This window comes from Clavelina lepadiformis, chromosome 6 (genome assembly GCF_947623445.1).
Source record: "Clavelina lepadiformis chromosome 6, kaClaLepa1.1, whole genome shotgun sequence".
NCBI classification, from domain to species: domain Eukaryota; kingdom Metazoa; phylum Chordata; class Ascidiacea; order Aplousobranchia; family Clavelinidae; genus Clavelina; species Clavelina lepadiformis.
Genome location: NC_135245.1, coordinates 13,446,148 through 13,460,209, shown reverse-complemented (window position 1 = coordinate 13,460,209; position 14,062 = coordinate 13,446,148). Strand labels below are relative to the sequence as shown.

The following is a 14,062-nucleotide window of genomic DNA, read 5'->3' as shown; positions in this document are numbered from 1 at the left end:
TATGAGAAAAAAGCGTGATATTGATGTAGATATGATTGATAAACAAACAAATACTTTCTAAAAATATAGAGAGAAATTAAATACGTTCTTAGGAGATATGGAGATACCTTTTAAGAGTAAAAATGAAGTGAATTTAAATAAAGTTTGTGAAAGATTTAACTTATTGGTAGCAGCCAAACAAGCTGGCAATAATAACAAAGGTTTAGACAGAGAAATTAAAAATATATTAAAAAAACTGAAATCACACGATTGTATTTCCCACTGTGAGTTTCAACAATTAATTATCTAACAATATAATAAAATGACATCAATACTATTATATTAACTTATACAAATGGAATAACAAGCGATTTGTTAAACTGGTGAATTGGTAGAAATTGGTGGAAGTTTACTTAAAAATTTATAAGATAAAGTTAAAATGTTATTAGTGTTGGTTCAAAGTTTCTCAACAGAGTATCTACTGGTGTAAAATCGAAATTGAAAAATGTAACAATAAATGCTGTAAAAAATGCAATTACACAGAATACGGAAAACCAACAAAAGTGCTACCCGAAAAGTATAAAAAAGTTATATAAGTATAGATATATTAGAGTAAATTTTTTTTACTACTAATAAAAGAAATGGAAGAAATAACAATTCAACTTTTGAAAATTAAAGAAAGCAATTTAATAGATAATTCAATAACAGCGTTTGAATATGTTCAGTATTTACCGAGATATTCTTATAATATGAACAACACATAATTGAATCTAAAGATGAAGATATTTTTCTTTTACCTCATAAAGCATATTTAGATATCAGAGGAAAACTTCAAACAAATGCAAATGCTAATTACAATCCCGGTGATGTAATTTCAATGGTAAATTATGGCACATTATAGCAGGCCTTGGGTGACTATGCACAAAATTATGAGGCCGTATAAAGTCATATTTTATACGTCAGGTCGTAAAATTAATTTTAGGAGATGATGTCATCAATTGCAAAGATTTTGATGAAATTTTAGGTTTTTCATTATCAAATTCATTTCGCTTTTTCAAAAAACGGTGATTGGTGAAAGAAGCATGCTTGCGTGTAGCACAGAGGTGTCAAACTCAATCGCACCAGGGGCCAAAACTCAAAACTTATTTAACGCCGCGGGCCGTAAAGATAAAACTTGATTGAACGTTTCGTGACACGAGTAACTTACATGAATTGAAACAGGCAGTGAAACAACACCAAATTTTTCATGTTTTTGACGATTTTTGACTTGGCTATTTTTGATTATTTTTCTCTTACGTCATTATGTTTCGTTCATCTCCTTGCAAAACCGTTAAAGAATTAACAAACAATAAAGAAAAAAGCAGCCCAGATACAAAGCGTTAGAATAAATCTATTTATTCTATCGTATGGTGGGGCAACTGCTGTGCTGCTGTATAGTGCGATTTGTTATAATCTTGTTTCTTGCTTGAAAAAAGTAAGTTATACTGAACAATGATCTCGCGGGCCGGAAATAGTTCAATGTATAAAATAACATTGCGGGCCAAATTTTATTGTAAAGCGGGCCGGCTGTGGGCCGCGGGCCGGGAGTTTGACATGTATGGGTAGCATGTTATAGATCAGGGGTGGGCAAACTGCGGCTCTCCGGCATGTTTTTTGTGGCTCTTCTAGTCGAATCGTAAAATTCCAAAAACATTGTAAAGGCTACCAAGAGTACCGTTTATAAACGTTTCTGTCTATTTTTTCTTTATTTAGGCCAGCATTTCGTTTATGATGTAACACTAGACATAGAATCCGACATTGTTTTCAGGTATAGATTCTATAGTCTATACCAGGGATGTCCAACCTTTTATTATAGTGGGCCGCATTGTCACTTGAAATAATTGAATGGGCCGCAAAACCTATTAAATTTCAAGAAAAATGGGTAAATGAAGTACATACTTTTGGAGTGAAAATAACTAGCGGGCCGCACAAAAATCTCAGGCGGGCCGCAGGTTGGACATCCCTGATCTATACTCTATACTCTATGGCAAAGGTTGTCAAAGTGCGCCTCGACGACATGTTTTTTATGGGTCTTCTAGCTGAAAAGTAATATCCCAAAATGACTACTAATAATATAATAACCAAATTGACAATCATTACTGATTTTGCGGCTCGCTGGTGTTTATATTTTTCCGCAAGTGACTCTTTCATTGAACAAGTTTGCCCAACCCTGTTATAGATAGTGTGATGTCACAGACGATGTCTAGGTTCGAGTTGTGCTGAATGTCTTAATCATAAACTACAGTCGAAGTTTATTTTTTATAATGGCGTCGCGGTCGACTTGGGATGTGTCCTCGGACCACTGGTAGACCGCGATCGACTGGTTGGGCACTCTTGCTCTGTGGGAATACTTAGTACAAAGTCGCCGTTTGAATGCACAATTTTCTTTTTATTTTAATTACTTTCAATAAACGACGTTAAACTTTGAGTTGTCAAGCTCTTTGATAAAAGTGTCAGGCAGTCAGATCAAGTGGGGATCATTAACATCCTAATAGGGAATTAAATCTTTGTTGTAACCATAATTTAGCCATGTATTCATCAGGTCAAATCATTTATTCATGAGGTCTGCAACAGTGGTGTAACCAAGTAATTTTTAAGATTCCAGTCAAGTCAAGTTATTTGGGAAGTTGACTTAAGTCAAGTCGAGTAAAATTACTAATTGGATCAAGACAAGTTAAAATATAATGCAGTTCAAATCAAGTCATGTCATTGGCTATAGGCTACCTTTTACCGATCATTCGCAACGAAATCAAAGGTCTGTAATTCAGTGGACCAATATATTAACAACTAAGATTTATACTTGCTTCAAGCTATTTTCCGAGACCTGAAAAACTGGTCATTATTGATCGAATATAAAGCTGAAGAGCATGTGTTGCAACGTCAGTAAGTGCTGTAGAAACAGTTCTTTCTTCACCAATATCAGCAAACCAACCATCTTATCTTTAGAAAAGTTATAAATCAATTTTTTTTTTACTGCAACATTAACAATGTAGAATGTAGCATTATAAAAAAATCCTTAGTTTGAAGATAAAAATATCATAACCATCGATACTACGTTACGTCTAAGTTACACCTCCACAATACCTTTCATTTCATCAACAGACAATGCAACAAACTTTTGATGTTTCTGCAACTGTGTTGACCTCAATTTTATCACTTGCACCACTTCATGTAGGCTACTGGGCCAGGTCTAGTCTTACAAACATTTCTGAAAGGAAAAAAGTTTTGATTTTAGTTGGCAAGTAAGTTGCACTGAATTGACATTGTTATCCAAAACATGTTACAATGAACACATGCAAGTGCATTGAGGTTGAGCTAACAGGAAAGCTTTTGAACAACTTGGCAGTGATTTGTAACTGACTATAATAATAACCACATTATAACTGGGAGAACTACTGATCCAAATGGTCTTTTCAACCAGAAAGACATTTGGCAAACAGCACAAACCGGTAATAATCATTTAGTGTTCTCAAGCTGAGAAGACGCAAAGTTTTGTAGTGTTCACCACCCTGTTCGCTAGATAGCGGCAGCACACCACGTTTCTTTGCCGAAAGAATTATTGTGTTTTTTCCTCGTCATTCCCTGTTTGCTGCATTTCGAGTCAGTTATTTTTTTAGAAAAGTATGCATACAGACGCACTTTGGAGACGTCTCACCGCATCAAGTTATGCCTGTGCTTCGGGGTATGTTATTTAATATTTATCAATAAAATAATATCAAGTTAGCTGCAGTGGTGTACCAGGAACAGCTCAACAATATGTATAGCCTATAGTGTAATGTCTTTCTTTGCGCTACTAACTCTTGGTATGCTATTATGCTCTTGCAAGCAAGATTTAAATAAAATCTATAAGTGGTATTAAAAAATAAAAACAAATTATGATAAAAGCTTAATAAAAAAAACTTAATAACAACATAGTAAACAAATTGTACTGAGGTGGACAGTTGTTGCATTCAGGCATGCAACTTATACGTGGAATTTTTATATTGCAGTCTCTGTTTGCAAGCATACCTGTAGATATTTAGGTCTAGTTACACCAGGTTTTACAATTTTTTTTCATCGTTTTAAAGTTCATAGTTAATCAAATTAAGCTAGGCCTATAAGCTATACTAATATATACGCTTACAAACGTCACCTCCTCCTAATCATATTTCTTTTGTAGCGGCCATTAAGTCCAGCTTAGTTTGTCGCTAATTGACGCCCTTAAGCTACTTACAGGTAACATTTCGTAAAGTCGAGATTTTTTCTCGTTGCTATTTCATTTGCCTTTCTTTTCTACAGTTTTCGGTTTCGACTGTGAATCCAGTAAAGTGTTGAGCTTACAAGCTTATGACTTACTAATATATTATATAAGCCAAGGTAACATACTATTGTAACAGCAGCCTTTTGGAGTCAGGAGTCAGATTCACTTCCTCGTATAGAACAACGTAACAACAGTACTTCTCAATACTTTCTCCACAAGGCCAGTAAGGCTATACTATAACAAAAGTCATAAATAAAAGCCAGTCGCTATTTACCAATCGATGACAATGACGTACTGACCGGTAAACTTTGCACGACTTCATTGCGGTTCGCAGCTAACAGGCTACACGTTATACAACATTGTCAAAACTGGAAGTGCCCGCACTGAAGCGTGACGAGGGTGAAACAAAAACGGGACTTCCTTAGCAGTTTCATATCATGTTCTTTATATCGTTGTTTTCTCGCAGCCTGTCTGGTTATAGCACAATCTCTTATGAGAAGGTAAATTTACACTATCAGGTGAATATTTCTTTGCCAGCTTGATATTAAGGTTCATATGAAATGAAGTGTGTAAAAAGTGTATTTAAAATTCGTAGCGTTTATCTCACTGGTAGCTGGTTATCGAAATTAACAAAAGCTACTTCAGTAAACGTCCGGTAAAGTGGACGCTTATTTTACCGGCGCCGTTTACGGAAGTAGGAAAATACGAATTCGGTAAACGCAATTACGCTAGTCAATGAGCAGTATGCTAATTTTAACTGAGAACAACGAACTTAACTTTTTCCAAATCGTAAATTAACCTAAAAATAATCTCTTCTGACCCAAACTCTCAATTCTTTTGACTGAATTACTAAGCTAGCTTGCAAATTGAAATAAACGCTATTTTTCAACTAAAAATTAAATTTTTTTCCAAAGTGTAAATTAATTTAAAACTAAACTCCTCCGACTAAACTCCCACCTATCATGACTAGACTAAAAATAAATTTGAACAAAAAAAAAAATAAAACAACAGTAAGAATCGAAACCTAGACCGCATTTTCGCTGCGCACCTACCTGTACGAAACAATAGGAATTCATAGAACGATAGGGCAAAATTTATTGATTTTGAAACAAAACCCGAAAAGTAAACTAGAAAGCTGTGAATCCGGGTTTTTGTGAAAAAATGGGAGTTTCTCACGTACCACCTAGAAGACCTTTGCGAACCACTGTAGTACAAGGTTGGGAGTCCCTGTATAAACTACTACGCCATCGCAATGCCTTCTTCTAGTCTTACAACACGAGACTTATAAACGCATTTGCAATATGATCATTGTAATATGATTGTGCAACTTTGTTGAGCGGAAAGCAGTCTAGTAGTCACTTTGTTTAAAATTAATTTCGCACGTGCAGCTGCCACAAAATACAAATCGGCTATATATTAAAACCGAAAATCTGAGAGTTAAGGTTGTTTTTAATTTTTGACTGCCACATGCCACTATTTAGTAAGCTAAACTTAACCTAAATCAACGTTCTAATAATGTAACTTCAGTAAACCTTAAATGGCTAAAATCAACTTTTTACTTATGCATTATTCTAAGCACCTATCTTTAACAACAGGCTGTGTGACCTACATTTAGTGAAATACAGTAGTCACTTCGTTAATTTTTTTGTTTTTGTATGGAATCACCTTAAGCTAATATGGTGGGCTTGTGGGACAAGTTTTGGTGTTAGGCTAGATTTATTGGCATTTATATTTACATGTATACATTTATTTGGCACACTGAAAACAGCAATTTTTTTCTAACTAGACTCCAAGAAAAGATGATTTGCTTTTTTTTCTATTAAAATGTTCCTAACAAAGTGCACCTTCCTCGGCCTAGCTTTGGCTTCAGCCTTGGTAGACTCCAATCTTGCTTCGTCCCCAATGGACACCACCTGGTTTGATGCACACCTGTGCGTTGAAAGTTTGCTTCTGTACACCTGAGATCTCAGCAAAAACTGTTAAGCTCTGTAGTGCGAGCTTTCAATAAGAACCAACTTTCATACAGACCCCTGCACTTGTCATTTAAACTTAAACAGCGTTTGCTTGCTATATAGATCTATAGGACTAGGCATTCCTTGCTATTACTAATCTCTTTGCCACTATTTGCCAAAATAGTGTAATAGGGCCTATTACTGCCAAAACCAATGGGAGTTCCAGCTTTTTTTCGTTGGCTGAGCAGAAAGTATCCATCAATTGTTATCCATTGCAATGAAGAAACAGTATGTCTATTGTATTTAGTTTATGTTGCTGCTTAGGTTTAATATTTTTGATGAAAATACATACATGTGATTTTTTTAATGTTAAAGTAATAAGCTTATAAATATTATATATTGCTGTCGTATGCTTCAATTATGGGTCTGCCAGCTATGCGTGGCAAATCCAGAAATTGTGTGCTTGGGTCTGTTGCAGTCCTTGTTTTTTTGTTACTTTATCAGCGTCACTAAGTGATAAATCAATGAAATCAACGGTTAAATTTTGCCAATTTAGTGTTTTTTAATTTGAAAGGAAATAATTTGTAATCTATAAATATGTTTAGCTGTGCAGTTGCAATGGGCTCATTAACAACATAGCCTACCTCCTGGTTTTTGATTATAAATATCGCTATTTAGCTCTTTGGTTCAATCTGCATTCTGGAAATTTGCAAATTGCATTACTTTTTTTGCTTTGCAATGAATGAGATATGAATTTAGGCGCTTCTGTTATGTGAACATCATCATACGACATAATACATTTCTCAAAAATTAAAAGTTGTTTGTAAAAAGATATGTTATTACAATCAGGTTGTGAAATTACCAATAATACAACTTTACAATACAGTATATTTCCTTCAGATATTTTACCAACACACGGCAAGTTTAGACTTAACTTCGTACATGCAGTGTTACATAGTTACAGAACACTGCTATGCTCCACATTTGTCTGTGTTGTATATGTGTTCATAATAATTAATGCATGTTTTTCGCCATCTGCTAATTGCAAAAATGCAGTGCTTTTACCAGCAACACATTGCATCAGGATAATACAAATTGCATACGATATCATTATGACATCGCATTGAAAGCTCGAGTTTTTTTTCATTTGTAGTAAATCATTAGTTAACATTGATTGATTACAAATACTATGGTTGTCACCAGGTATAGTAATATCAAATACAAGGCACAACTGGAGAGTTACAGAACTTTATTTCTGCCAATGTTTCATTGACCTTCCCATTGCGCTAAAAAAAGCTAACACAAATGGTTTAATGAAACGATGGCAGAAATAAAGTTCTGCATCTCTGTTATACTTTTTATGAGCACATTACAACTGCACAGCTGAATAAATTTATTGTTTACAAATTATTTCCTTTAAAGAGGAAAAAACACTAATTTGTATATGATTGGTAGATTACTTCGAAAAAAAGCCCTAGAATTGATGAGATAAATCATTATTATTGTAATTGTTCATATGTTTGAAAATTGTTGATGAACCATCAGAGTATCCATTTGATATTGATTAGATGAGGATCTATGTTAATTCATAAAAACTATAACGCCTAGTTAAAAGTTGCAAATTAGGAGAATCCCTGTATTTGCATATCTATGTCTTGAACTTTGGCAGACCCAAAGAATTTTAAAACTAGATGCCTATACTTCAAAATAAAACCACCCTTAAAATAACATCTTAATTTATTGTAGACCTAATGCTTCACAATAGTCACCTTTAGGAATGTTCTTTTCATTGCGAAATTTGTGACTTTCCAACATATTTTGTTACCAAAATTGTCTCTTTTATTATTTTATATTATAACTTTGGCCATTCCTGATCTATAGCTTTTTGTCTTTATTATGCTCTTTCTTACGTGCGTTATTTACATTCTATATAAATATATATATGGCAACAGTGATACTAACAATTAGTAAAATGTATATTTATAATCATTTCTGAGTGGAGTAAATTTGATTTGCTTCTTATTTAAAAAAAAATACTAACTACTTTGCTTTATATTTCTAACGAATTTATATTATATGATGTGTATGCTTGTATCTTTTTGCTCTTCAGGTGAAAGAAGTTAACGGCATCAAAATACCAATTGACACAAGCCAACCAAATCCCAATGACATTGAATTTGACAATTTGTATTTAGATATGAATGGTATTATTCATCCATGCAGCCACCCTGAAGACAGGTAAATGTTAACACGTAGTCTATGACAGTATACATATAAAGTATGTTTCTATGCACTTATTAACTCAGAAAAAGACATTAATTTTTCCCAATGTACGTTTGTTTGTGTGTGCCGTATTATTTAATTATGAAGGTCCAGATACTTTGAAACATTTTAACGCAAGGAAAATTATACTTGAGGTAAAAACTAAAAGCCTGGAACTAGAGTAAGTGCAAAAATTTTAATTGCAGATATTTTTAGTACTAATTAACTCATTCCATTAACACAAAAATAAGCAATTACATGATGTGCTGCCTGCTCCAGTTAAATACTTACCTTAATTTTATTCAATGCAGAGTAGTCTCATACTCGTGTTGCTACAAACAAGCTCATCTTAACTAACACTTGTTTTTGTCACTTTCTCTTTGCAAACAGCTCTATATGTACCATTTAGTCTAGGTAGCGATAAAAATATTTCAACTAAATTTAAATTAGAAAATTGATTTGCATTATTTTTAGGTTACTTGGTTAAAAAGGATATTCTAAAAATAATTATGTGACACTTTAATATTAGGTTATACGTTGCATAAAGAGTATAATTGCCACTAGTAGTGGACACGCCAACTCCAAGAAGAATCAAAATTTTTACCACACCCTGCTCTATCGACAAAACAACCACTATAGTTTGCTAGCTAACCATGTACAGCTGGTCGTAGCTGAGCCTGGCCCTGGCGTCTCTAGTAGCCAGGCATTTTGAACATGTTGTCTTTCTCACTTTTTGGAACCTATTTTATCCTCTCAAGTAGGTCGTGAGGCAGCAGCTCTACGAACTTCCTAAATAGTTTTTGGTCTTTCACCATGTCAGTTTGGCTAAATAGGTACCTGTTCGTGATCATTCCAGGTCAATGTTGTAATTGTACTAACATGGTTTTGGTTCACTTTTTTTCCTAGATGTAGCATGACTTGAGTTGTAAGTCTTTTCTGACATATTCTGGTGACAACGACCTGACCAAACAATCAAACTTGGGACCTCTCAAATTGATAAACTTTTGGCTCATCATTTAGAAACTTACAGATTTTGTTGTTGTCCTTTTGATCAAGTATTGTTACGTCATTAACTCTTCTTAAAATCTCATTTTTAAAGCCTTCCCATATGAGTGCACTCATTCAGTCACTCCCCAAGATACATGACCAATTGACCATAGGTGAGAATTGAAGGGAAAAAGTTCAAAGGTTTAGTGGTTTGAGAAAGCTCTTGCTTCGTAATTGCGGAACATTTAAGCTTAGGCATGGCTGCACTTGTTCACTTTAGGTTTCCAACTCAATGTTTTGCCTTTCGTCACTCATGAGTTGTACTCCCAGATACTTTATCTTCTCTACCTACTTCAGTGTTTCTCTGTACATTTGCAGTTAGCAATGAGCAGGATTTCTTGAGAGGCATAGTACCTTCATTTATTTTCGTTTCGGTTTCAATGCAAACAGTTGTAAATCAATCAACGTCTGTGTTGAAGGTCAAGTTTGGAAGAAGCCAGATGAACCAGGTCATCTGCAAGCAGCAAATGACTGATCCCACTGCTTTTTAACCATGATAAACTCTTCATCAAGGGTGTGCTTGTCTAACCAGTTCATGTAAACCTGGGGTACATGCGTGCTAACCCTTTAAGCGGTGGAAAACCCAGAGAAAGGCAATTATTTGGATCCCAAAATATTTACCTTTTGTTAGTCAAAAACTGCATTTCATGGAGAGAGGTATGGCGACACATCAAATGTTTTTATGGTGAAAGGAATATAAAAGGTATATATGAATATAAAGGAATGTGAACTCCTGATGTAAAGCCATGAAGAGGAATTGCACATTGATTTAATGTTTACTGGTTAGCTACCAACAATACCGCCCAGTACACTCGCTGTACTCTAAACAGCTCATCTCGAGGAACTCAATCATATACTTATTCTGGTAAACAAAACCGTTGTGGATGTTTTTTGTGTATTCTCATGAATTTTTATAAGTTTGTTTAAGAGTAAAAGTTTGATCCCTAAAACAATCTCATCATGCTGTGCGAATAGTTTAGTGTGGTACAATTCACACCTTAAATAATGGCATTATCCACATATCAGTCACATGGGCACATGGGCAGTGTCATTATGCAGTGAAGAACAATCATTAAATCATTATCATGTTCAAGAATCAAAATCTTATCCTTTATTGGGGTGCAGAGCTGGAAAACATTTCCTTGCTGTTCCACTCACCCATGTTGGCCTTGTGTCTTGCTCAGTTAGTTTGTAATTAAAACTATGTTTAGCGTCAAATATTTAGTTTCCATTGATGTGGTGTTCCGTTTTAGTTGTTTTTATGTCTGTCATTTTCTGTAACATTTGTTTGTACACATCAACATATTTTATGTAAATAGACCTGCTCCGAAAAATGAAGAAGAAATCATGCTTGCTATTTTTGAAGCTATTGATCGACTATTTGCTATTGTGAGACCTCGACGTCTTCTGTACATGGCCATTGATGGAGTGGTATGTTTCAAATGCATTACTCAGTTCTGTATTGTTAGCACATATTTAAAAAATCATATGTTTTTATCTAGAGTGATTACAGTAGTTTGAATGTTAACGGGGTACTGTATTGCAAAAAGCAAGGCTAAAAACTAATCTTCAAAAAACAGTAAGTCTGTTGTAGTGAAGTAGCTCTAGGCTAGCAATACACCATTTAACTTATGGGAGTATTTATTGGGTAAGGGTCTATTTTGATGGTTGTCATTTAGTATTTTGCTTTTAGTGCTTGACCTTTTAATTCTATATTTCTATATTGTAAAAATTAAACATGACCTGTCATAAGTGCATTGTTATATCATAGCTGTTGAATATATGTGTTTACTAACTATTAAGAATTTTTAGCTGCGCTAATGAACACAAATATCAACACCCATTGTTTGAATAGAATGTTTGTAGTGTTAAACGGTCATCTTATCTATGACAGAAAACCTTTGTTGCGAGGGAATGTTTAGGGGCTTATGTGCCAGTCATAGGTGTCATTGCCAAAAAATCCAAGCAAAGCAAATCTAAACATTTTTCCAAATCAACATTAGACATTTTGAAAGCAGGTGCTATGCCAAATTATTTCAGGCATTATGATGTAAGACGTTGCATGTTTCATCATAAATATTTTGTTCTGAAATCTTGTAGGTTGCCATCAGGTTAAATGGTTTAACTTACAAGGCTGCAAACTTAATTTATAAACAAAAACATTTACACAGAAATCAAGCTTTCTGGTCAGTAAACTTGCACCAACTCGGGTGACATTAATGCCCGGAACAAATCTGGCATGACACTGGCAATGTTTCTCAGGTTTTAACACAGATTATCCACTTGACAAGTTATAGTTGCCATGCATGCTTTTTCATAGTTTTCTAATCCATTTATGTAAGACAAGCTTGGCTCTTTTAATCAGCAAAATAAACAAATAAGAAAATAAATGTTTCATATAAACATCGTCATGCCATGTTGCTCTTTAAATGTACAATCCGATTGTGAAAAAAATTATCTGGCCAATGCGAAGTATTCATTTCGAGTTTACAACTAAGCCCGGTTGATAACTGCAGTTGTTGTTTTTCATATTAGTTCATATGAAATTGTACTCATTTTTTAACCTTTATTGATGTGAGGTTTCATGACATTTGCCAATGTATACCTGGGTTTCTTGATGTTAATAAGGTCGAAAGAGCACTGGTATAGATGCTGAAGAGAAGGAGGACTAAACTGATCCTGGTTGGATGTTGTTCTGGAAGTGTTATATCCTGTTTTGTTGGCAGTGACCAGTAGTAAAGTGGTAAGCTCGGTCGCAGACTAGCTCCATGATCATATGGACAATGTGCCAGCCTGGTAGCAGACAGAACCTACAGGAGGCAAGACTACAGTGCCCTACTGAATTTTAGGCAACTGTAAGATTTAAAGTACAATACCCAGCTTCCAAACTGTCCTTAAGGTCTTAGTTTATAAAGGCGACCTAGTAGTTGATTTCTTGTGGCAAAACCTAGTATCTAGGACGAAGATGAGGCAGGTTATTGGTTTGTCTTAGATCAAGCATCAAAAGAGTTATGCTACTGCAAAAGGTATTTGAGTTTTCTTGCGACTTTTAAGGCTTTGGAGCAGCAATACAAGGGCTCTCCTCCAGATTTTAGGATTTCTTGTTGCAGGTACAGGAAAGCAGCCTGCTATCCAGTTAAGACTTCATAGCAGGCAACATGTTAAACAGGCCTACATATTTCATTATTATGCTTAACAGACTTTTTTAATTAACAAAAGGTGCTCAGCTGGTAAATTAATTCTTTTATGAACCAACGTTTCGCAAACCCATGCGGGTGAGCTTCGTTAACAGCAAATTACAAGAAGAGAAAGGATACAAAAAGGACTTTGTTCATGTTTTATTGACTTAATAAGGAATGCATTTTCTTCTTCATGAAAAGCATATAACCGGTCATTAATTGCTGATTTTATGCATATGGTTTTCAATCAGCAAGGGATTCTATTCAGGGTTCATGGGATTCTAATAGTACTTTATGTGTCAAAGTAAAATAACTTTGTTTTATTTAGGCTCCACGAGCTAAAATGAATCAACAAAGATCTCGTCGATTTCGTGCTTCAAAGGAATCATTGTAAGTTTTTTTCGACGTCCTCAAATTTTTTGTTGTGCAGTTGTGTTTTTATCTTTATTTGTCTATGTAAATATATTCGTCTGGTTTGCCAGAATTACCGGCACTGTAAAACATTCGCAACTCTTAATGCAGTACAGTATTTCTCAATATTCTTCGCTTGATTAAACTAAATGTGAAACTATTATGATAACTAAACTGCATTTAAAACAATACTTTTGAAACATATTGTAATGCTGTTAAGTATTACGGACTTTTAGCGAAAACTCAAGAATCAAAGCTGACATTAAGGCTGAACTTCGTGCTAAAGGTGCATTGCTTCCAGAAGACGACCCAAAAGCTGAAAAGTTTGACAGCAATTGCATAACACCGGTTTGTTTACATGAAATTTGTTGCTCTTGTAAAGTAATTTGTATGACAAGTATTGACACTTTCTTGATAATTTAAATTACAAAGATTCATGTTTTAGTTATATGAGCATATGCTCACTTTGGAAGTTTTAAATCTAAGCCATATTGATAAACCATATTAATGTACACATTTTAAGGGAACAGAATTTATGTTTCGGCTAGCCGCATGTCTACGTTTTTATGTTCTGGAAAGACTTAATAATGATCCAGGATGGAAAAACATTGAGGTAAGGTTTTAATTTTGTCTTCTGCATTTGAAAAGTTAGAACTCATTAGATCAGTTCAATTGACAGACATCGGTTTTGCGATATGCATTATTCTTTGGTTATACAGTAAAGTATTCAATTTTTACAGATCAAAATATTTTTAACCACGAAGGGTCAAACTTCCGTTTTATTAGATTTTAGCAAAACCCCAAACGGAGTTTGAGTTAATGGGTGAAATAACTTTTTACTACTTGCATTAGCCTAGGGCTTGGCTGTAAACATCTGCCGAAGCCAGCGCTCTTCAGTAAGTGGGGTTTATTAGTGTTCCGCGAAGCATTTCATGGAAGTTTGTGAGCTTAAA

The 14,062-nt window shown here is 34.5% G+C and overlaps 1 protein-coding gene across 1 annotated transcript in view; it reads left to right on the top strand.

Annotated features, from left to right (window-relative positions):
- The first annotated feature begins 6,313 nt into the window (after positions 1-6,313).
- The window catches only part of LOC143461812 (5'-3' exoribonuclease 2-like), a 33,922-nt gene continuing 26,173 nt past the window's right edge, over positions 6,314-14,062 (top strand). Inside the window, exons 1-6 of the mRNA XM_076959697.1 lie at positions 6,314-6,498; positions 8,321-8,448; positions 10,839-10,950; positions 13,027-13,088; positions 13,346-13,457; positions 13,633-13,722. Coding sequence (XP_076815812.1) covers positions 6,424-6,498; positions 8,321-8,448; positions 10,839-10,950; positions 13,027-13,088; positions 13,346-13,457; positions 13,633-13,722 — 579 coding nt within the window. The 5' untranslated portion in view covers positions 6,314-6,423. The remainder of the gene's footprint in view (positions 6,499-8,320; positions 8,449-10,838; positions 10,951-13,026; positions 13,089-13,345; positions 13,458-13,632; positions 13,723-14,062) is intronic.